Source organism: Sipha flava, unplaced genomic scaffold (assembly GCF_003268045.1).
Source record: "Sipha flava isolate LNK unplaced genomic scaffold, YSA_version1 129_pilon_pilon, whole genome shotgun sequence".
Classification (NCBI taxonomy): Eukaryota; Metazoa; Arthropoda; class Insecta; order Hemiptera; family Aphididae; genus Sipha; species Sipha flava.
In genome coordinates, this window is record NW_020271755.1 from 1,696,315 (window position 1) to 1,720,332 (window position 24,018).

The 24,018-nt window shown below is 26.6% G+C and overlaps 2 protein-coding genes across 3 annotated transcripts; one reads left to right on the plus strand and one right to left on the minus strand.

Annotated features, from left to right (window-relative positions):
* Positions 1–1,740: 1,740 nt before the first annotated feature.
* On the plus strand, positions 1,741–5,208 carry LOC112694413 (adenylyl cyclase-associated protein 1). The gene is made up of 6 exons (XM_025569863.1): positions 1,741–1,983; positions 3,500–3,635; positions 3,710–3,905; positions 3,992–4,077; positions 4,159–4,412; positions 4,484–5,208. The coding sequence occupies exons 2-6, from the start codon at positions 3,517–3,519 to the stop codon at positions 5,080–5,082; spliced, it is 1,254 nt and encodes a 417-aa protein (XP_025425648.1). The 5' UTR covers positions 1,741–1,983; positions 3,500–3,516; the 3' UTR covers positions 5,083–5,208.
* A 6,384-nt stretch (positions 5,209–11,592) lies between these two features.
* LOC112694429 (nicotinate phosphoribosyltransferase) lies at positions 11,593–22,644 on the minus strand. 2 transcript variants are annotated; one of them, XM_025569890.1, is made up of 14 exons: positions 22,155–22,644; positions 20,947–21,117; positions 19,805–19,931; positions 18,413–18,496; positions 18,223–18,350; positions 15,662–15,780; positions 14,350–14,543; positions 13,077–13,124; positions 12,617–12,757; positions 12,423–12,547; positions 12,226–12,369; positions 12,027–12,163; positions 11,828–11,956; positions 11,593–11,765 (listed from the first exon to the last, which is right to left on the minus strand). In XM_025569890.1, the coding sequence occupies exons 1-14, from the start codon at positions 22,228–22,230 to the stop codon at positions 11,688–11,690; spliced, it is 1,701 nt and encodes a 566-aa protein (XP_025425675.1). In that variant the 5' UTR covers positions 22,231–22,644; the 3' UTR covers positions 11,593–11,687. The 2 variants fall into 2 exon arrangements, with proteins under 2 accessions (XP_025425675.1, XP_025425676.1); XM_025569891.1 differs by lacking the exon at positions 13,077–13,124.
* Between the last annotated feature and the right edge of the window lie 1,374 nt (positions 22,645–24,018).

Here is a 24,018-nt window from a genome sequence, read left to right on the forward strand (position 1 = left end):
TAAACCGAGCTTATAGTGAAATAATTTATATAATTTGATATACGAGTAGGTTCATTATATTTCAATTGACCAACTAGGATAACTTAGGATAACGGGTTATTAATTAAAAACCGTAGTATGCATCGATCTGCTTCATGTAGACCATACTATTAAACACCAGTCTAATAGTATTAAAGAAATCTAATTCCCTATATTTTGGTTCCTGAACGAAATAAACTAGTTTTTTTTTTTTATTAGTTTTTAGTTGGCGACTATGAAGACTATGATATTTACCTATACAACATATTTTAAAAACAAACTTTAATTTTTAATTTTTGAAATATTTGGTCTAATTGAATCGTGAATTTCGAAAAGGACCCATCTCGAGTTTTATCGAAATAAAATTTGCTACATTTTTTTCATCTACACATATAGACCGATATTTTATGAGCAAGGACTCAAGTCTCTTTTCTATTGTGATGAATTAATTCATTAATTATTGTTATAATATAGCCTAAAATGTCATCGAATATATTAGAATTTCTAAATAACTGTAATGATAATGTACATGTAAATTACTTTCCAAATGTCTATACACTTTTAAAAATTGAGATAACTTTATCCATTCCAACAGCTACTGCAGAAAAGTCATTTTCAACATTGCGACGATTAAAAAACCCATCTCAGAAATATTATGGAAAACCGTTTAAATGGATTAGTTTTGATGAATATTCATAGAAAAATTTAAATTAGACCAGAAGAAGTTATGAATGAATTAGCTTAGAAAAAAAGAAAAATTGATTTGATATTATAATTAAAGTAATAATTATTTTAACCCTGGTAATTTGGACATTTTTAACTTACTTTTTTTGTATTTTATTTATAATGTTTAATGGTCAATATTGACTATTTAATAAAAATAACTATTGATAAATCAATACTTTATTTTGTAATAAATACCTTTTTTTAATTGATTTATTTAACTAATTATACATATGTTAGACTAAAAATAAATATCCTATACATAATAGATTATTTTTTTCCTACTGGTTAATAAATTTAAATGCCCCCCCCCCCACCCATAAAAAGTCGATGGTCACACGCCTAATGTGCGGTAAAAGGTACACACCGGGACGCGTATTTTGGAAATGTGAGTACACTCAGAACCGGATTGCTCTGATTGATCCAATTTGATTTCAAGGTAAAAATATAACACATTTTATGATTTACAAAATTATGCAAATCCTTAATATATTTTGACTTAAATAATAGCATTGATAATAGAATAGACTATTCTATAATCAATGATACTAGGTATTCAATACTAGCTCTTCATATTTCAAACTTGCAAAATTTGTAAATTTTAACCTAGACATCGGAGAAAATGTCGGGGGGGTTACAACCCCTTACCCTCCCCCGCGTGCGCCACAGCTATAATTCACGACCCCCAGATTGAAAACCACTGTGATAAGATATAAACATATTTGATATTTGAAATCAAGTGATGAGAAAATAGCAGGAATTAAAATTGAACCAATCAGAACAACCTGGTTCTGAGTGTACCCAAATTTGCAAAATACGCCACCGGGACACGGTCTACGGGTTGAACAGATTGGGTCACAGAACAAATAAATTCTATGGGGTGCGTCTTCGTGAGCGTTCTCATGCGTGACCGCAAGCGCAAAATTTCCCGTCGTCCAGTCGCATTGTGTTGGCAGCACCAGTCGGCTGATTCGCGATGTCCCCTGATTCGGCGAATCGTGACAGATAACGTAGAAGCTCCCCGACAGACACAGTACAGATACAATTGTCATTCGCCTAAGTCTGTATACGTCAGTCCATTCCTTGTCGCGGTTCTCAAGCCGACTGTTCAATCTGTTGCCTTTTACGTGTTTTCACTTTCACGTCACCTTCGCTCGACCCTCGACAACAACGGAATTACTCTCGCACTGCAATCTTCGTGGCTGTGCAACACCGACTCCTGGGACATCGATCCGCTGTGACGTAAGTAGACCGACTCAATAATTATAATAAACACTTGTTATGGTACTGCTGTCTGTCGTCCACATGAGTCATCGGTACGAACATTTTCGACGCCCCGTACGGCATCGCGCGTACATCAGAAAATTATGACGTAGGACTTGCAGACACTTCGAAATCGTGTGTAGTACGACACGCAATTTGTGTATGAACTAGGAAATTAGTACGAAATTACAATATGAGTATCACTTGTGTAGTTTCATAATCCCAAATAATTGATAGAAACCTAAAAGATGACTACGAAAATACAATAGTATCAACCAGTGCCGTAGCTAGATACTTGTGTGCCTCGATGCAAATTGGTGTTGGTGCCCCATAAATAGGGTACACCATTTATAGTGTACCATGTATTAGAATAAATATATGAAGAAAACTACTATCAACATTTATTGGGGTTAAATAAAAAAAATTTATAAAAAAAATAGCCTCTTATATGTACGAAATAAAATTTCCAATAAAACTGCTGTAATATATTGTCAATATGACAACATACACCATCCTATTTCTCTACAAAATGTATAGTTTCATTACATTGTAAATGTTAACACAAATTATTTAAATTGTAACTCGTTTTATGTGGTTTGTGACATTTAAAAAAAATTTATGGCTTAAGATCAAATAAATGGTTTATTATATCAATGAAGTGGTAATTAAATTCACTTCAGTTCTTCCAAATGTAAACTCTGATAACCTTTTTTTAATCCTTGATCAAATTATTTACTTTTAAATTTAAACAAAAATATAAATATTTATCAATGAAATGTCTATAATATGAAGATGTATCAATTTATTAATATTTTTAACCCGGCATTAGTTGCGCTATGGTTAAAATAACCATACATTTTTAGGTTTTTAATGATACATTTACATTTTATATTTAAATCATTAGCACTCAGTTTACTTTTAAAAAACTTTACATTTAACGTTACTTTTAAAAAAGTTATTTATTGTATATTATTGATTCATATGATATGAGTATCAATGATTAAAATATAAATATTTTATTAAAGATGAAAAAAAGTGCAGTCATAGCACAAATAACGACAATAATACATTACCAAATAACTTTTTTGTCTCATAATATTGATAGAATAGAAATGAATAGTTTTAATTATATTGAGGATTTAAAAATTCAACATAAAATTTGAAAAACTTTTGTTGTACAAATTAATTGAAAAAATATAACAATCTTAATTACACAGACTAGATTAGTACCTATAATGAGTTATATTAACATACTATTAAAGGTAAGGTGTATTAATAATCAAAAATGTTTCATTCATAGTTTTATACATTTTATGTTTTTTTGGAACACACTTATAAATAGGTCAAAAGACTGAATAACACATTATACTATTTTTAGATGTCTTTATTTTTCTTACACACCTACACACTTTGATATTGCACTAGACTAAAACTTAAATGTTTTTTAACAATATGTATAACACTCAACTGTATTTTATGTTTGTTTTTTTTTTAGTGTTTTTTTTTTTCAACATGAGTATACAAGGATTTGATGATCTAATTCAAGGTTCTTTGGCTACTTATGTCCAATTGTCCTCTCAGATTGGTGGTGCTGTTCAAACTCAGGCTTCACTTGTGTTTAGTGCTTTCCAGTAAGTTAGATTTATATAAGTTAGGTACAAATTATACTCAGAAATTATAAATAAATATGAAATCAAATTTTTAGTGATGAACTTGAATATATCAAATATGCTAGTGAACATAGTGCACCTAGTGATAGTGAAAAACAAAAATTATTATCTCCTATAAGTAAAAGAATCCAAGAAATCCAAACACTTAGAGAAGAAAACCGTGGATCTCCATTATTTAATCATCTTAGTGCTATCAGTGAAAGTATACCAGCTTTAGGTTGGGTTGCTGTGGTAAGTAATTTAATTTGTTAAATCAATATATAAATATATTCATTGCTGGGTATAATTGTTTTAAAAATGGATATTACCTTTATCAGGCTCCTACTCCTGCTCCTTATGTCAAAGAAAGTAATGACACTGGTCAATTTTACTCAAACAGAGTTATTAAAGAATGGAAAGCAAAGTATATTTTTATTATATATAATATTTAATTTTTTGGCATTAATTATATAAATTTAATTAATATATTTCAATTATTTCATAGGGATATGACTCATGTTGAGTGGGCTAAAGCTTGGGTACAAGTTTTAACTGATCTTCAAGCTTATGTCAAACAACACCATACAACTGGACTTGTTTGGGCTAAATCTGGATCAAAACCTTTAGGTGGCCCACCACCACCGCCACCATGTGGCTTACCACCAATGGATGACCTGTGCTTAGCTCCTGCTGATCCAGATGCTACTAACCGTTCTGCCTTATTTGCAGAAATCAATCGTGGTACTGATGTTACTAAAGGTATTTAAATATTCATAATTTTAATTCATAACAATTAATAGTATTTACAATTAATTTAATTTATTAAAAAGGTTTAAAAAAAGTATCTGCTGATATGCAAACTCATAAGAACCCTAACATGAGAATCAGTGGACCTGCTCCTGCTGTTATTGGTCAATCATCTGGTTCTTCAGCACCTAAACCAGCTGTTGAAAAACCTCCAGTATTTGCTCGTGATGGTAAAAAATGGCTCATTGAACACCAAAAGAATAATAGTAACCTTGTAGTTGATGGTGCTGATATGAACAATGTTGTATACATGTTTAAATGTGTTAACTCTACAGTTACTGTAAAAAACAAAATTAACTCAATCATTATGGATTCTTGTAAAAAATCATCTGTTGTATTTGAATCGTTGGTTTCATCTGTTGAGTTCATTAATTGTCAATCAGTCCAAATGCAAGTATTGGGTATAGTGCCAACAATTACTGTAGACAAAACTGATGGCTGCCAAATGTATTTGAGCAAGGATTCATTAAATGCTGAAATAGTTTCATCTAAGTCAAGTGAATTGAATGTAATGATTCCTAAAGCAGATGGAGATTATTCTGAGTATCCAATACCTGAACAGTTCAAGACAACAATTGGACCTAAGGGTCTTAATACTATTATCATTGAAGCTTCTGGTTAGAATGATTTGGTTAAAAAAAAAATTTGCAGAGTTAATCGGTTATCTTATAATTAATCAACATTTATTGTATGCATTTAGGAGTAAATAATAATATTATTTTGATGTCAACATTTTTGATTAATTTCATAATTTGAAGAAATACATTTGTATAAATATTAAGTAAAATTAATTTGATTTTTACGAAAATAAAACTGTTTTTATATTAATGAGTTATACATTTATGGTATAGTCCAAAAATGGTCATAGAATTAAATATTAAGTAATAAACCTTTTTTATATATTTACCATAATCCATGATTAATATTTATGTACTGCTCATGTTTATGATGCTCATTATTTTTCATTATTACTAACCCATTTTTGCTATTTGTAAATTTATATGCGACTTTCTATAATTAACTGTACGCAATTATCTCTTGGTAATATTTGAAACAAATTAATTGTGATCATTTTATAAGAAAAAAAAAAGTACTAATATTTATACATTTTATTTATTTATTTATTTATTTATTTATTTTATTTATGTATGTAAGTATAGTTTTTACTCATTAATTTAGCTTTCATTATTGTTTAGAACATTCTTACCTAATTTATTTGTATTAGTCTCAAAACTACTAACTTATAATTTTAAATAGAAATATTAAAATACTATTTGAGATATGTATTACTAAACTGTAATTGTATGACATTTTTATAATATATATCCTAATTTTACAAGAAAAAATTATAAACTGATTTTATTTTCATTAGTAGATGGTTACTGTTCTTATCTTGAATTGTATGTAAATTTAAAATACAATAGTCTTGATAATGTGTGACTACCTTTGTCATTAGCTATTTCTCCGTTATATCGCTTTTTTTACCTCATCAAATTATAAATAAATTTAGGGTTCATCATTTTTTTAATTCGAAGCAATTAAATCTTCCAATATTAGAATTTTAATTGATTTCTGTTTGAATATCTAGTTTTTCATTTATCTAGCAGTCCCATACGACTTGATGGTTTTTCAAGATTTAATAGTCAGTACCTACTATCAAAACAAAATATTAAATTTATTTATATTGTTATAACCTGGATTTAATATTTCAAGCATTTGCTTATTTTTTTAGCTCAACATAAAATCTAGCAGAGTGCAGTGAAAACTCAAGTCATGTTACAAATATCTCAAAAATTAGATTTAAAAAAAGGATATTTTAGTTTATTTACTTTTTTCGGTTTTTTTACTTATCTCTGCTTAATTATGACTTACATCAGTGGTTCTCAACGGGGGCTATATCGCCCCCCAGTGGGCGGTGAACTAGTTTTGGGTGGTTAGTATATTCACGCAAAAACGTTGTACATCATGTAACCTAAAAATAATTCATACTTGATAATCCATATAATAATTATTAGTTACTAATAGATATTATATGTTGAGCAATATACAATAATATATCTTTCATTGTTTATAAATTTAATATCTTTATTATTTTAGGATTGTGCATGGACATTGTATTTTATTATAGGTAGGTACCTATATTAATCAACCTTTTAGTAAACCGTTTGGTTTGAACTGTGCATGTTGTATTAGTTTTCGTTATTATACTCGTAATATTCAGTCTGTTAAAAACGTGTTTTTTAAAAAAAAATTACTACAAAAATATATGGGTAAATATCTACAAAAACAATAAAAGCAACATTTTTTACCTATTTGATTTTAAAATATTTTTTAAAAGTAATATTTTTTCTAAATAAACTAAAAAATGTATTTATTACTATAAAATAAAATTGATAAATTATTAAGTTTTTTTCAAATGTTTAATTAATTTATTAATACTATAATTAAAAAAATATGAAAAATAAAACATAAATGAAAACATTAGTTATGAGATAATTATTCAAATTTTTTTTCAAATTTTCCAAATCATTAACTTCTTTCCTATCCTTTAGTCCATACCATTAATTATAGAATTTCCACATAGGGGGGCGTTAAAAAATTGATTCCTACTCAAGGGGGCGGTAATATAAAAAAGTTTGAGAAACACTGACTTACACTGTTGAAAACCTAACAATTTTAAATAATATTTGTACATACTGTTTTTATTCATGATAAAGCTAGAATTAAAATACTTTTTTTCTTTTATATACTTTATTTCCTAGTAATATAAGCCAGTTCTTACAACATTAAATAATGATTTAGAAGAAAAAAAATTACCTCGAAATCTTGGAGAAAATGTAAAAAATACTGGATCGTTAGGTTGGCAGTGAGTACCAACTTTAGTGAATTTCCCAACAACTACTTTGACCTCATTGTATACTTTAAATACATTTGAAACATATCCATAAATATTAATTAATTTTCGACTGATAAAAAAAAAGGTTTATTGCATTTATAAATTTAAGAAACATTTGATTTTTCAGTACAATAGATAAAATAAGAAACATTTTAAAATATTTTTTTTTTTATACCTACTTAATTATTCTTTAGTTATTCTTAAAAAAATTGAAATATATTTTTTATATATTTCAGAATATCAGAAAATCTATAAAAATATAATATAGAAGTTAAATGTTCTCAAATAAGCTAAAAGTTTTTAAATTTTGGAAGATGACATTTTTCTCTTTGTTTTTAAGTGTTTAAACTAAACAATTCAATTTGTATTGACAGTTAATGTTGTGCTTTTTTAATATTTTCAAGTGCTTATAAATAAATATTTAAGTTATTTATTATTATTATTATTATTATAATGATCGTTAAAAGTGCTATAAATCCCTGGTTATGACAAAATACTTTCAAAGGTTGAATAGAGTTGAACTGATATCTAAAGTTAAGGCAAATATTGAGAAAGACTTCGAAGTACATCCTATTTTAATCTTAGTATCCCTTTTCTTGTTTCTGCATTAACCAATTAATTTATGTACTATGGAAATATTTTCTATTTATTGCATTTCAATAGGTAACTAATTAGTAATTTAGTTTATTCTTTATCAAAATATTGAATTCATTAGTCAATATATTTATCAATACACCACAGACTACACATGACCATATTTATTTCATTACATTTTAAAAAACAATATCAAAAAATTAACTTTGCTATTTATTATAGTTACCTGTATTAAACAGTAAATGAAAGTTCAAATAAGATTTTTTTTAATAAATACATGGTTTATACACAGAATAGATTAAATAGTATCAGTGTGTACTTTAATTTTAGGATTATCCAGCAATTATTACATATTAGCGATAGTTACCAAAATTAAATTATTTCATAATATTAAAAATATTTCTTCTAATTGCCGTTACAGGCAAATATAATTTTAATTTATCGTGGAAGGGAGAAATCGTATTCGGTGTCGCAACGACAGTAGGCAGCAACACATTACAACCAAAAATATTGGATAAAATCGAAATCTTTATATAAAAACTGTTTCACGCGGGAAAGAACCGAGAAGGCTACAGTCATAATTAAGAAATGAAATTTTCACCACATGAAAAGGAAAATTTTTCTGTGAAATATCGTTTTTATTCTTTCGATATCGAAATTACAAAAAAAGTTATTCAGATTTAAAAAACATAAAAATAATGGATTTTGAAACAATAAGAACTTTTTTCGTACAAGTGATATCAAAAAAATAATAACGATATTTCACAGATAATGTTCTCAACTATATTGTATATAAATTTGGAGTCTTCACTATCACTACTGCTTGAGTAGTTCTATCCCGCGTGAAACGGTTTTTATGAACGAATTTATACATGTGTAGCGTCCTCTTAACTCTGGCGCCAAATCGGGCCGCAGCTTCTATAGACCTCCGGGAGTGGTAATGTATATTTTTTAATTAAATGTTTTAAGCCATGTTGTTAATATTTGTATAACATTTTTATTATTGAGCACCGGTTGCAGTATTTTTTTTTTTTATTATAACATTTTCTCATATGGACATCCTCAACAGTGATGGATGTGTAACAGATCATTCGCTCCGTTTTATTTTTATTCTATTTTTTGTTTAATTACAAATGATTATGTGATGGTGGTGTATTTAATTCCGGGATGTCCCAGCATTCTGCATACGGGTTTGACTAGTCTACAAATTAGCCACTCGTTTGAGATTTATACCTGCCGTACTTTAGTGGTACGCCGTGTTGGACGGTCAGTGAGTACCCGAAGGCGTTCTTCACATTATTTGATAAGCGTAGGTGACATTTTTTTATTCCCATTCTATTTCAGATGAGGTTTTTTGATCGTTCGATTTTTTGCCTCGTATTAACTTAAATTATTTTTTTTAATAAAATCTCATTTAATTCAACTATAACTAATTGTTTTTTCTTGTGTGTTCCGTCTTCAACGGACTCACAAAATGTCTAACTATATCCCTTTCAAAATTCTATAGTATTATAAGGTATGGGCAACGGTCTCCTCGAAGACCATCCCACATGGTACGTATTCAAGGGTCACAAGGTATTAAAACAACACGACTCAACAACTATCTACATAAATTTTTCAATTTTAATTATTCCAAAAAAAACACCACGTTAACTTCAGTAACTAACGTGGTATTTTTCTAAAAATCCTATTGTGGTCCGACCTCATGGTCTTCTAGTAGGTTGCTGACCCTATTTTTTTTTATATATCCTTATAAAGCGCTATGTAAGTTATAACAAAATCTATTGTGTCTGGTCACATTTATACTTATATATTATTTCTATTATTCTTTTAAGTTGTAACCTTACAAACCAAATAGAATAAATATAAGTGTTGTTCATCCGTCTTCATAAAATGTATAGCTTTCAAAAAAAAATTAACTAATAACTAATACTTGATATATTTATAACTATAACATTAAAAAATCAACAGAATTAAACAAGTACAAAAATAAAATTTTTAAACATTACAAAATTAACTTCTATTTTTTTTCTATTTGTGTAAGTAGTACATTTTTTGACTAAACAAAATTAATTAGGATGTGTTAACATAACTTTTTATGAGTAAAGTATAAATTAGAAGATACAACAAATTAAATTAAAACATAAGAGGAATGCCATAATATTACACTGGTGTCAATATTATTAACTATACAGTTAAAAATGGTGTCATAGCATAATGCGTGACCATAAAATCCACAAAAAATTATGATACATATTTGTATAAATCATTATTGTCAAGACTAGAAATTATTCAATTTATGTTTGTTCCTTTTTAAATGTAATAATTCCTCATAGAAATTAATTTTAGAAAAAATATTCATAAAAATATAAAGCTCATGTCAAAAATAATTTAAATTTAAAATTACCATAGCCAGTGTTGGGTTGAAATATTTTAAATTTTATTGACTACTAGTCACAAAAATATACCTAACCATTCAGTATTATTATCATAAAATTTATACAAGACTTGTGCACAAATATTAAATATATGTGCACAAGTCGTGTATAAATTGGCACCTAAATATAAATGTATGAACCATACTCATATTATCCACATAAATCCAGAAATTATTGAAGAACCTCTATACATTTCATAAGTTATAATTTAACAACTCAAAAATATTATGTATAAGTATAGTGCACTTTCAAGCGTGTGACATTATTTTTAGCATCTGGTAACTGCTGGTAGAATTAGTTTAACCCATTGAAGACGACAACTATAATAGACCAGACTAACTAAACTAACTATATTAGACCCTTTGAAAACACACATATGTGCCAATTTTGTTTTTTACAAAAAAACTAATTACTTAATTTTTTTTTCACAGTCTTAAAGTAAAGGTTATAGATAGAGCTATATATATAACTGTAACTATTTTACTTAAAGTTCTTTTGACTTCAATCATAAATTCAAAAAGTCCATTTTTACACGATTACTAATATTTGTAATTAATTGGAAGTCATCACGCTTAATATTTCTTCAATATATTTACTCTCCGAGAATTACTTGATTATTTAGTATAACTTTTTAAAATATTAGTAAAATTCCCAAGTTACTAATGCTTTCTTAAGTTTGTGGCACACCGACATGGCATTATGTACCAATTTTTTCGCAAACGTTGATTATTTATGAATTTACAATAGATACCAATATTATCTTTATTTGTAGTCTATATTTTTATTGACGTTACTAATAAAGATGTAAAATATGAACATTCAAAGGAATTTATAATAGATCAAACACAGTATGCACAACTTGTAATATTCCATTGTTTTACAAATAGGTACTAGAAACTGTTTAGCTATTCAACACATATAAATTTAAAAAAAAAAGTAATAATTTTATATTTTTTTCGAATGATATTAAATTATTTTGTAATTTTTATTAGATTTGTATTTAATTTGTATTAAAAGAAGATCCAGTTTTTTAAATATAAAATGTAATCTTATTTATACCTATTATAATATCTAATTTAAATATGTTAAAAGTTTTTAAAATTGTTTTGATATTTGTTACAAAATATAACCTTTGTGGACAATAGGCACACATATGTGCCATGAATATCTAACAAATGGTGAGTTCTAAAAATAAACTAAAATGTTTTTTGTATAATTTAAGTATTTTTTATATAAACTATAACTCAATTTGACTATTAGGGTCATTAAGTTGTCGTCTTCAAAAAGTTAAGCATCACATCAAGACAATTCTCCAATGGGAGTGTTTTGCATCCACAATTCATGCATAAATTCATACAGATCATCTGACACGGATACCTAATTATTTAAAGATAAATAAATATTCAAAAAAATAATATTTCATTTAAAGTATTGTTTACTTTATAAGGCGTAGGATTTAGATTTCTTTTTATGTCAGGGCGTATTGTTCTTAATGATTCTTTAACATGTTCTCGAATTTCTTTTAAATCTGGTAACCTTTGCATTATGTGGCCATTTTCCCAATAGAGCTAGGTATATAACATATTTAATTATTTACAAATATATAGGTTTTTAAAATACTATGAAATATAACTTTACTTTGTATAACGGCTGTATTTCAGAAGGTACAACAAATGCTCGTTTCTTTTGATCAAATGGATGTCTGCAAAGAAGTTTTGTTTTGGCAACAGGTAAATTTTCAACAGACTTTTGCAACAAGTCTATTAAAGCAAATCCTAAAAATATAAATTGAATAGAATAGAAAAAAAAACAACCAAATTTATTTCTATTAACTTACCATCACCACCATACAACCTAAATGCATTTTTTTTTCCAGGCATTGTAATTTTGCTACCATCTTGACTTAATTTGATACGAGGCATCCCATTTACTTCAACTAATTTATACACACAACCTAGAGCTGGTTGTCTTTGGCATGTAACTTAATTCAAATAATTTAGTACATTGTTATTTAAAATTTTATTTATAATTTACCTAAATGTGTCCCAATTCCAAAGCAGTCAATACTATGTTTCTGGTCATTTAAACTCCAAATAGTTTCTTCATTTATATCATTTGATGCAATTATGGTTAAATTAGCAAACCAAGGTATATTAAACCTAACATTACGTTATACTTAATTAACTGGACTTGTACTCAATTAAATTTTTTTATTTTAATAAACTTACTCTTTTGCAATTTTGACAAAAGTCTCACGAGATTTATTTGACAAATATGCCAAATCACCACTATCAATCCTAACACCAATAGCTTTGTATCCAAGATCATTTAATGCCAGCGCTACTGCACAAAAATTTAAGATACCACTCCTAAAAATTAAAAAATAAACAATTAAAATAACTATCATTTTAAGTAAATATATAACTCTATAACTATTTATTTAAATTGTTATTATATTGAACCAGTGCGAACCATTGTACCTAATCAAGCATGCATTTACGACCAACAATGATTTGTGGATTTTACATACTGTAAATGTAAAATTTATAATGGACATAAGTGAAGTATGGATATGGAATACCAATTTACTCATAGATATTATTATATTTAGAGTTAACAAATATAAAAGCGATCAGCATTCCTCCCAAGGTCAAACACATGCGAATAACAGATGATGGGAATTCTTACCCAAAACTTGAAATGACAGGTAACTGTTTTGGTCCTAAGAAATGCCACCTGTAATATTTAGAACAGAAAAAACACCAACTAATTTTTGTAGGTTTGAATTTTAATTTTATTACTATGTTCTAATTTTTAAAGGAAAATGAAATCTTGAAATTTAATGAAACGCTTGGGGCAATCTTTTATTTTATTGGTACACATAGTCCTAATAACGTAATGTACAATTTTTCTAGTATCAAAAACTTCTAAGCTACAAATGATACGCCTTTTACATTTTATTTAATTTTATTTATATCAATATATTACACCAATTTAGAGAACATTAAATTTCTCAGCTGAATTACAGTGGAATAAATCAAATTTTTTTTACAAACTAATGGTATATAAATACATGTTTATAAAAACATTCAACATTTTTATAATTTTGGTATGCACCTGATTTTTTATATGTATTTTTTTTTTATAGCAACGTCTATTTTAAACATCATATTCCGGTAAGTCTATTTTTTTAATAAATAATTTTGTTTTCATATTAAATTGATCTTGTTAATAACATATAAAAAAAAATACCTAAAAATATTCAAAAAGAAACCAATAATAAAAAATGTATCAATGGTTTTATGGATTTTAAAAATGTATTATTTTTTTAAATTGAAAAGGCTGTTATTCAGTCATTTTAGAATTTAAAACCATAGTTAATGTATCAAAATTACTTTAAAAAATAAGCCTATACGAATATAGTGTTCAAAATAGATGTTGCTATTTTTAAAAAAAAAAAAACAACAAATGTATTGCGTGTGCACATACCGAAATTAAAAAATTTTGAAATGTGTCTATAAATGTGTTATTCATGTAACACTTGCTTGTAAAAAATAATTCGATTTATTCCGATGTAATCTGATTGAGAAATTCAGTATTTCCTAAATTAGTCAACACAAGGTATATATATTTATATCTAACTTTTGGAATATTCAAAAGAGACATTTCAACAATATCAGTCTTCTCAGTTATATTATTTATAACAATAAAAATGTCTTTCCAATGAGTTACAAATGAGAATACTATTTAAATATTTAAGTATAAAATATTATAGCTTAAATTAGTAATAAAATACTTCGATTAATATTAAAAATGGTTTAATATTTTACTTATGAAAATCAATCAATTTTTTACCTTTAAGTATCCCAAAAGTTACATTTAAAGCATTACAAACAATGTAAAAAAAATATCCATCTAATGAATCATTTAATATTTAATTTAAAAAAACATTAACACTCACTTGTTTACATCATAAGTGTCTATGAGTGCTATAAAACCTTCAGGAAAAGCAATGGCAAATGAAACAAGAGCTGCTAGTTCTCCATCAGATGCTTGGCTTTCAGATATGTTTAAAAGAGTTGATAGTGTAGTGCGCCATGATAAAGTCAAATCAATTAAATCTTGTTCTTTACCATTATTCAAATTAATAAGTGTCTAAAAAAATTAATTTAATACAAGATAAATATTATATGCTCATATACAAGTCAAAAAAGTGATGGTTGGATACAACTAAGAATTATATTAAAGCTATTAGTGTGTATTTGGGTAGGGGATGTAGAAAATTGAAACGAGAGAAGATTAAGGACAAGGGTGACCAACCCCAAATAGTTGGGACAAAGGCGAAAAAGAAAATTCTACACAAATATAAATTTCAAATTAAATCCACTACTATCAAGTGATACCACTGAAGATAAATTGAATAAAATAAAAGATGTCATATATAATACAGCCAGTAAAACATTAGAAAGAGACTCATCTGAGCTTAGGAAACCATTGAAGAACATTAACTTTTTTAGAGATATTGAAAAAAAAAGGAAGTATAAGAATTCTTAAGATAATTATGGAATAAAGAGATATAAAAACTTAAAGTTAATAGATAAGTCAAATTCAAAAAAGAAAAATGGTTAAAAGAAAAGTGCTATGAAGTAGAACAATTGCTTAGGAATAACAAGGTGGATCAAGCATTTAACACCATTTAGAATTTCTTCAAAGGAAAAATGAAAAGAATTAGCAAAATAAGAAACAAAGATAAAAAGTTGATATTAGACAGTGACAAAATAGCAACAATATGGAAACAATATTTTAATGCTTTATATGAAGAAGGAGAAACAGCCATTTTCAATAATAACAATAATCCAGATATGCAAAAACTACTATTAAGAGACAAATTCAACAAAACCTTTAAAGTTAATGAAAGCATGTAAAGAAACAGATATAGACAACCTAAATATTGAACTTATTCATAATGTGAGTTTAGAATTATTCATTAGGATGAGCTATTTAAATCCGTGAATGATATATATACTACAGAAGAAATTCTTGGAACCAATAAAATATAACCAATTTAAAAATTATTCAAGAAAAAAATTAAATAAGCATGGAAAATAATTTTATTTTAAACTTGAAATAAAGAATAATTGTTTTCTAATTTTTCATTTAATTTATTAAAATATTGAATAACTTTTCAAAAATTTTGGAACATATTAATAAATTTAGAATTAATTTTAAATAAATTCAATAATAATTAGTGAAAATATTATGTAATAAAGTACCTTTGTTTTCAGTTCACTAGGATTAGAAAATGATGTTATATATGCATGAGCATGAGTTCCTTTTACAGGTATATTGAACATTTTTCCGGCAAGTAAATTACTTGTTCCATCAAATCCTCCTAAAAAAAAAAAAAAAAAAAACATTTAATAATATCAAATACACTGATTTTAAACTATAAATAAATTAAATTAATTGTTAGATAAAAATTAATAAAAAACTTACTATTACATTTATTACATTACAATAAAATAAAAATATTTCTTGTATTTAAGCGACCAGTAATGGCACCAAAGGTATAACATTATAATGTAATATAAATTAAGTGTAATATTACAAGTAATCTTAAAAGAATCTCTGACCATTAATAAATCAAGGAAAAATCAATTTTAAATTTATGATATTATTTTAAAGTTTTAACTGTTAAAAGTAATTTTATTCTAACCCTCAGTTATCATATATTTAAATGGAAGGAACATAGTGTAGTACCTGGTGAATAAAAAATTATATAGATAAAATTTTACATACACAACTTCTTCAACTAAAGAACTTACTAGAATATCTTATTAAATATCAAATGTAATAATAGGTATGACTTACAATTAAATGTTAATTATAGAAAAATAATTAATCAAATTTTTCTTATAAAAATGACTTTATCATTTTATTTGATTATTTAGTTTTATTATCCAAATTACACTTTGATTATTAATATTTAAATATTATTATTTATATTATATATGCTGTATAGCAATCTCACTTGACTTTCAAGAGCACTACACCACTGATAAATCAATTGATGAACATATTGAAGAGACAAAAAATGTGTAGGGTTAATTCTGTTTTGAAATAAAGTATAAAATAAACTTAAATCTACTCAAAATTGTTTAATTAGTCATTAAATTTAAATATATAAAAATAAATACTTATATGTATAATATATGAAGGTATAAAATAACATTTTATCAAAGTTCAACAAAGTATTTTAACTATAATAACATTCAACCCAATTTTACCAAAACTAATGGTCTACAAACGTCAAATATACATTTAAACTATTTCAAGTTAATCGCAACTCAAATAATTTGTACCATACCGAGATCACTTTTATTTATCCTCAATTAAATTAAAAGACAAAAAGTATTCTATATATATTGAATATAATTGACATATACATACAGTACAAAAATAAAAATTCAAATTTTAATTAAAATTTTTAAATATATCTATAGCTTATTAAAAATTAAGATTGAGTCAATATAGGTTGTTTTTGTTGGTATTGTTACTTGAATTGCTGTTCATCAATAATAATAATAACTTTGGCATTCATTCAAGAAATTTAATTGGGAAGTAAAAAAATTCATCTTATTTTATTCTTAGATTACAATTTAAATATATCTTTACTCTCAATTCATTTTAAGAGTTAATAATTTATCTACAATAAAATTACAAATTAAAAACTATTAATCAGCCAATCATTATCCTAAGCATACAAAAATAAAAAAATAAATGTAAAATATAATTTTTCTTTTAAGTTATTTTGATCTTAAATATTCGATATAAATAACATAATTATTATTATTAAAAGTATTATTGCATATTTGATGGAAATGTAAATGTAAATGTAAATTATGCAATTAATTTTTTTGAAATTGTTGATGTAACCTAATCAACATTTAGATCAGTTATTTCAGAATTATTTAAATTTAAATAATAAAATAAAACAAAAATTAGTAAATAGTTAATATTTGTAAAAAATAAATAAATAAGTGCATAGTCTGGAATATTATTATATGAGCAATGTGATTTGAGTTAAAATTTTATCATCAGGTATAAATTCAAAAAATATTAGGCTATGCATTTAATTATTTCTATATATAAACTCATTGTTTAACTAATTAAATAATTATTTATGTAAAAAAAAATGGTATTTCCATTTGAAAAACAAAAGTTAATAATGTCACAGGATACTCTTTAAGAAGTACAAAAAAATAATTCATGGGAAAATATAATGTAATGGTACAAACACATTTTCCATAAACCAAAATTTGAAAAAATATCTTAATAAAGCATTATAAAAATTAACATGCACAAAAATCATCCAACATATCTAGAATTTTTTATCAGTACTACATTTTTTTTTAACTTTCTTGAAATATGTATTGAATTTATATGATCTATAACCATTAATAATTAAAACACTAGAATTACTTATTAAATAAGTAACTATGTATTTTTTATTATTTAAATAAAATAAAATGTTAATGCTGTTAGAAACTAAATATTAAGTTTTAAAAAATAAATTATTAGTAGCTTAAGGTGTTCGTGATAAAATTACACAATAAAAAATAATTTTGAGTTCAAGTTTAGTGTTGATTACTGTTGGATAATACAACATATATACATTCACAATTCATTTGGTACCAGTCACCGTCTAACATTGCTCATATTGCAATCAATAACAAGTTCAACCAGTACCCAGCACTCACAAATTGTGATTGAAATAATTGATAATGTAATTTTTGTTATAGTAAGTTATTAGAGTAAGGTAAAAAGTACACACCAATATATGCATATTTAGAAGCCGACAAACCACCATCTGGTCCTTGAGCTCGCCTTAAACCAAATTCTAATAACGATACATTATCACCTGCTGCCATTCTGTACCTAGCAGCATTTGTTGCCATTAAGCTAAAAAAGTTTTAACAATTATTTTTTAATTTTAAATTTAAATATTTTATAAAAATAAATACCTAGAAAAGTTGACCAATGTTAATAAAGTAGTTTCTAGCAGTTGAACTACAATTAAAGGTCCTTCAACTCGAATTAAAGGCACTCTGAAAATATTATGATATTTCTAAAATTGTATTTATTAATATTTATTTCTTAAACACTATAGTTTATAAATTATGAACATAATAAGCTTTAGTTACTAACAGAATGAGAAACATACATAGTTAATGCAGTAATGTACCATAAATATATGTATATAATAAAAAAAAAAAAAATTCAATTGAAACATTTATTAGTATACTTTCTATAAATTACTTCATTTTTAATATTTCAATTTTATAAGACTTAACATAAAAGTTTCTTAGGTACTGATTTGTTATAGCCACCCATATAACAATAAATAAAAATATAAAATAGTAATCTAACAATTTGATGAAAACTATATTAATATAAATGTAAATATAACAATGAATATAAAAATGAATTTATTTATTCATATAGTGTTAAAAATTATGGTTTCTGTGATTCCCAAAATTCAGCTATATCTTTTAAGATGATGACAAACGGATCACTATTGTTCAGTTTTGATCGCCACATAAGAGTCTAAAAAATATCTGTCAATACCTTTATGTTATTTGTTGCCCCATTTGGCCGAACCCCACATTCTCTTGACGTTTTGTGTGTGGGCTCCTGACTTAGGATCCACGAAATTATATCTATGATTAACTTGATTATGTTGAAATCCATGTTGTATCAAATTAGCATAAGCTTTCTAGCTGTCAGAAAAAATTGTAGAACCATGTCTAATATATTGGTTAATGACAGGTATCAATGAACCTTCTGATCTATTTGGCACACTAACTGTGAAACATTCTTTAGTTTCACGGCATATACCACCAAACACCCATTGTTGATGTTATTAATACACCTTTCATCAAATTGTTAGATTACTAACTATTTTATATTTATTGTTATATGGGTGACAAGGCTCTAAAGTTTTCACTCGCCATGGCGGGGCTATAACAAACCAGTACCGTTTCTTATTTACTAACATAGATCTATAAAAAATTGGAAGTATAATAATCCATGATTGTAGAAATAAATAAATATTGTTATTTTTTAAAAAATTATAAAACATTTTATTTAAATAATCAAATGAATGAAAAATAAAAAATTGTATTATTCCTTTCAAACAATATATGTTGTACTGGTTTTTTAGGCGTACATAATTTATATTTATACTTTAAAATATAAAAAAGGTTATTTAACATTGATGACCCAAATTTAAAAATTATACAATACAGTACAACACAATAATTATTTATTTTATACGCATATCTCAAACCTGTTTTATATAACAGTGTCAATAAAACACAAGATAAATAAATATTTCACATTTCCTTTTTAACTACCTTGGAAATACAACTGAGCCTTCATCAATTGCATACAGTTTCACATCTTTAGCTGTTAATTCCTTCAAATATGCAAAAAAGGACTGTTCAATTGTTGGTGGTAATGCTGTTTTTAAGTATTCAATATCTGAAAAACACAATAATCTGTTTTCCAATTCTTTTTAAATATCAAGTGACAAATAAATAAATAAATATATATATATATTGAATAAACAAACTATACATAATTGTTCTTTACTTACTGATTATTTAATCAAATCATTAAGCAATTAAATATTGTACGGTTTAATCTTAATGCAAGTATGTTAAATAGTAAAACAATACTATGAGAACATTTTTTATCAGTATAAGGTAATTACGTAAAAAGAAGACAATTCAATTAAAATAAATATTAGCTTATACTATTTATTTTAAATTGTTTAAGAGGTCAACTATAAACTGAGACTTTAAAATATATATTAAATATAGTTAATCAGTCATTCATATATTACCAATAAATAACTAATAAGTTAACATGAAAATATGAAAAATAATAAATTGCTTCTAAAATAATTTAAATTTAAAATGTAAAAAAATTATTTTAACTATCCAAATCTAAAAGAAATTATGGATTTAAGCTAGAATACAAAGGGAATGTTAATTTTACAATACAATTCTTAAATTTTAACTACAGAGCATAAGGTTATTAAAAAATCAAATACTTACTATCTACTTGTAATTAATAAAGCTGTATAATCCATTATTTGATAAGTGGTAAGGTAATACATAAACATGATACTTTAGAATTATAACTAAGTTAGAATTCTAACTTTAGAAGTATAATAATCATTTATATTATATAAAATACATCAATGTATCCAAACATAATTTATAACTATTTTATTAATAAATTATTTGATAATTTAAATTACTAAGCAATACAGTTTAAACAAAAATAACTAATCCAACCAAATTACAACTTTTAATATAAATGAATACACTATTTAGTTTAATATCACTTTTAGAATTTTAAGAAAAAAATTAATTTAAAAAATAGAACAATTTATATACATTTTTTTTATCAACAATAAATAAAAATTGTAATTAATGGTGAACCAATAATCTATATGTGTTAAATTTACAAAAGTTTAAATATAACTTACCACTATCAGAATAATTGAAATTTTCCAAAAATCTTAAACATTCCTCTAAGCCGCCAAATATAGTAAACTCGCCCTGAAATGGATTCTGGCGAAAGAATAAATCAAATACAGCAGTATCTGATGTTTTTTCTGATTTCCAATATGCATAAGCCATTGTAATTTGATATAAATCTGATAAACAATACATAATACATTCGGATAAAAAATGTCAAGTACAGTAATTCTCGGGATAATTCTCTTGATTAAACCAGAAACTATTTAAGTTTTTAATTTTAATTAAATCAAAAAACTACAACAAATATAACTATGAGATTCTGTTAAAGAAGTTTTCAAAATTTAAAAATCACACTAGTAATATAGAAACAAAATCTATAAATATATCTTTAAAACTTAATCAATTGCATATTGTTTCACATTTTACATACATTTTCTTAATGATAATTATTAAAAACCTACAAATAAATATATAAATACATAACATTTTAAATAAGCTACAATAAAATTTGATGTAAAATATGAAATTTTAAGTAATCCATCAAGATAATAGATAATTGGACTGAAATAGGCTATTTAATATAATATATTTAATATGGCTTTTTAATTTTATTTAACAGTTAAATTTTCTATCCGAATGTCTGCTAATTAATTATACATAATTAAAATGGTAGGACCCAAGTTTAGTTATTAACTTAAATAGTTATAATTTTCAAATTATTATTTGTCAATCAGTAAAGTGACTTTTTAAAAAAAGTAATAATCGAAGTATAAATTAATAACCTACATAATTTAGAACTAGAAACATCACGGTTACAGAAGAATACTAATAAAATGAATATTAACTGTAATTTCTACTACACAAACATAAATCATATAATACAACACACTGCATATAACTCGATATATTACGATGTAGGTAGATGTTCAATTTGATGCCTTTACGTTAACTGTACGGACGTTTTTCGCAGTATTATTAAGCAATAATTGTTTTAAAACGTAGTCCTTGTGCAGCATGTGAAACGTCATTAACATATTTGCAAGTAAAATATTATTCGAACCATGAATGAATCGTTGCGATTCACGAATCATCATTAGTCGACGGATATTGCAATGGCAATTGATCCCGGAAATGATCATATGGAAAAGCATACACGAGACAACGAAAAACATTAAGTCTCGGACGTTATTTCCTCCGCAACGGTTTCGTTTACCTGTTAGCAGAGGCTGCACGACGCAGTTATGGACCTGTAGTCGCGTGGACACATGGCTTCTCTGATCGACGCTCATCGTGGTAAAGCGGCGTACCACGGCGATTATTGTCGGATGAGCACGATCGCTGTTTTCTTTCGAGCGACGTGCGCGTGTTTTGCTGGTACCACGTTGGGGCTCTACCTGAAAACCGTGAACGAACGTCGGGCAGACGTTGTGTGCAGTGACGGTACTGCGTCAACGATCATAACCGTCGGCGAATGACGGCCGTTCCAGGGGAGATTCGCAAAAGTACAACGAGCGGACGCGGTTCAATCGACTCGGCAGAGCACGCAGGCAACAGTTGTACCGCCGGAAATTTCGGAAATCGCTCGTACGCACGTCTAATCGTTGCAGTGACGAGCGAGAATGTGAACGCAACGAACAAAATCGTTGACCGACTGCCGCGCCGAGGACCGTCTGCACGGTCTACTCTCACTGATACCGATGTCTCAACGAGAGACGTGGGAGAGGGGCGATGTACACGCGCACGCACAAACGACCCTGCAGCTGGCGCTCGGACGGCAAAACTCTCAAACCGACTATTGTTTTCCTTTTCAGTGTTTCCCCCTTCACTCTCACTCACTTTCACCCGATCACTCACACACTCGCTCATTCTCTCACTCTCTCTCTCTCAATCTCTCTCTCTCTCTCTCTCTCTCTCTCATCCACTCCGCTTCTGTCCGTCACTCGGTCAACCTCAAAGTTGCTCTTGGCCTGTACAGACCGAATGTCGCGCAATACAATCGTCGGCCTCGACGGAGTTGATAAAATGATAAGCAATTCGACCGCCTAATTTTATAATCGGCGCGGACATCGTGTCGTGAACGATCGGTTAACGTGTCCGTCTACGACGCACACGGCGGCATGTAACTGTACGCGAATATGGTATTATTACAGTTGTAGCCGCGTCATTGCAAGTCATATCATTTATTTTTCTACAAATCACCGTTTTCAGAACTGCGCGTTTATCGACTTACGTTATTTTCACGCGATTTTAACGGATCATGAGTGATAACGCTAATGATCACCTTGACTTGACATTAAACACCCCTACTTACCAATAATATATGTTTTCAATACTCCCATAAATTATTGTCCTATGATGCGTGTGCTACTATTATCTTCGAGTAAGCAAATAAAAAATGAATAAATCGTTTAAAAATGTCATTTTCATAACTCACGTAACTCTGATATAATCTGAAATAAGTAATACACTAAACCAGGGGTATCTAACCAATCTTTTCAAACCGATCACCCAAGTTTACTGATGTTTGTCAATATTATTCCAACTCTCAACATATGTGCATATAAAATAATTTCAATATCTAATTATGTGAACAAACGTTTTCAATAAATAAAATACGTTAAATCTAAATATATCCAAGTATAACTAACTTAAACCACGAACATTTACAAGCTACGATATTGATTGGAACAACTAAGATTGATGCAATTTATCAAGAAATTGTAAATACAAGCAATTCCAAACTTTTCATTAAACAATTTACTCTTATCTCAATTAAACAAATTTAAAATTATAAAAATAAAAATACATTTTTCTAAAATCTAAATAAATCTTATCTATTCTTATTTATTTAATTACATTTCTATAACTCTAAAAAATTATGATCCACTCCCACCGATGCCAAAGCATATCTTACATTAGACCTACCGTAAAATAAGGTTGGAAAAATAAGGACTCGTGCACTAAACAATTTGTAATTATTAATACTGCAACAAATTTTCATAATATAATGCGTATATATAATACATATGATTATTTTCGATTAATTTTTATATGGTTGTTATTGGAGTTTACATTAC

Coding starts and splice junctions, on each gene's coding strand:
- LOC112694413 (XM_025569863.1), top strand. CDS start 3,517: ATGAGTATACAAGGATTTGATGATCTAATTCAAGGTTCTTTGGCTACT. Junction 3,636..3,709: donor CTTGTGTTTAGTGCTTTCCA/GTAAGTTAGATT, acceptor TCAAATTTTTAG/TGATGAACTTGAATATATCA. Junction 4,078..4,158: donor ATTAAAGAATGGAAAGCAAA/GTATATTTTTAT, acceptor ATTATTTCATAG/GGATATGACTCATGTTGAGT.
- LOC112694429 (XM_025569890.1), bottom strand. CDS start 22,230: ATGAGCGTCGATCAGAGAAGCCATGTGTCCACGCGACTACAGGTCCAT. Junction 21,118..22,154: donor CGTGCAGCCTCTGCTAACAG/GTAAACGAAACC, acceptor ATTGTTTATCAG/ATTTATATCAAATTACAATG. Junction 13,125..14,349: donor GACACTTATGATGTAAACAA/GTGAGTGTTAAT, acceptor TAAATATTACAG/GTGGCATTTCTTAGGACCAA.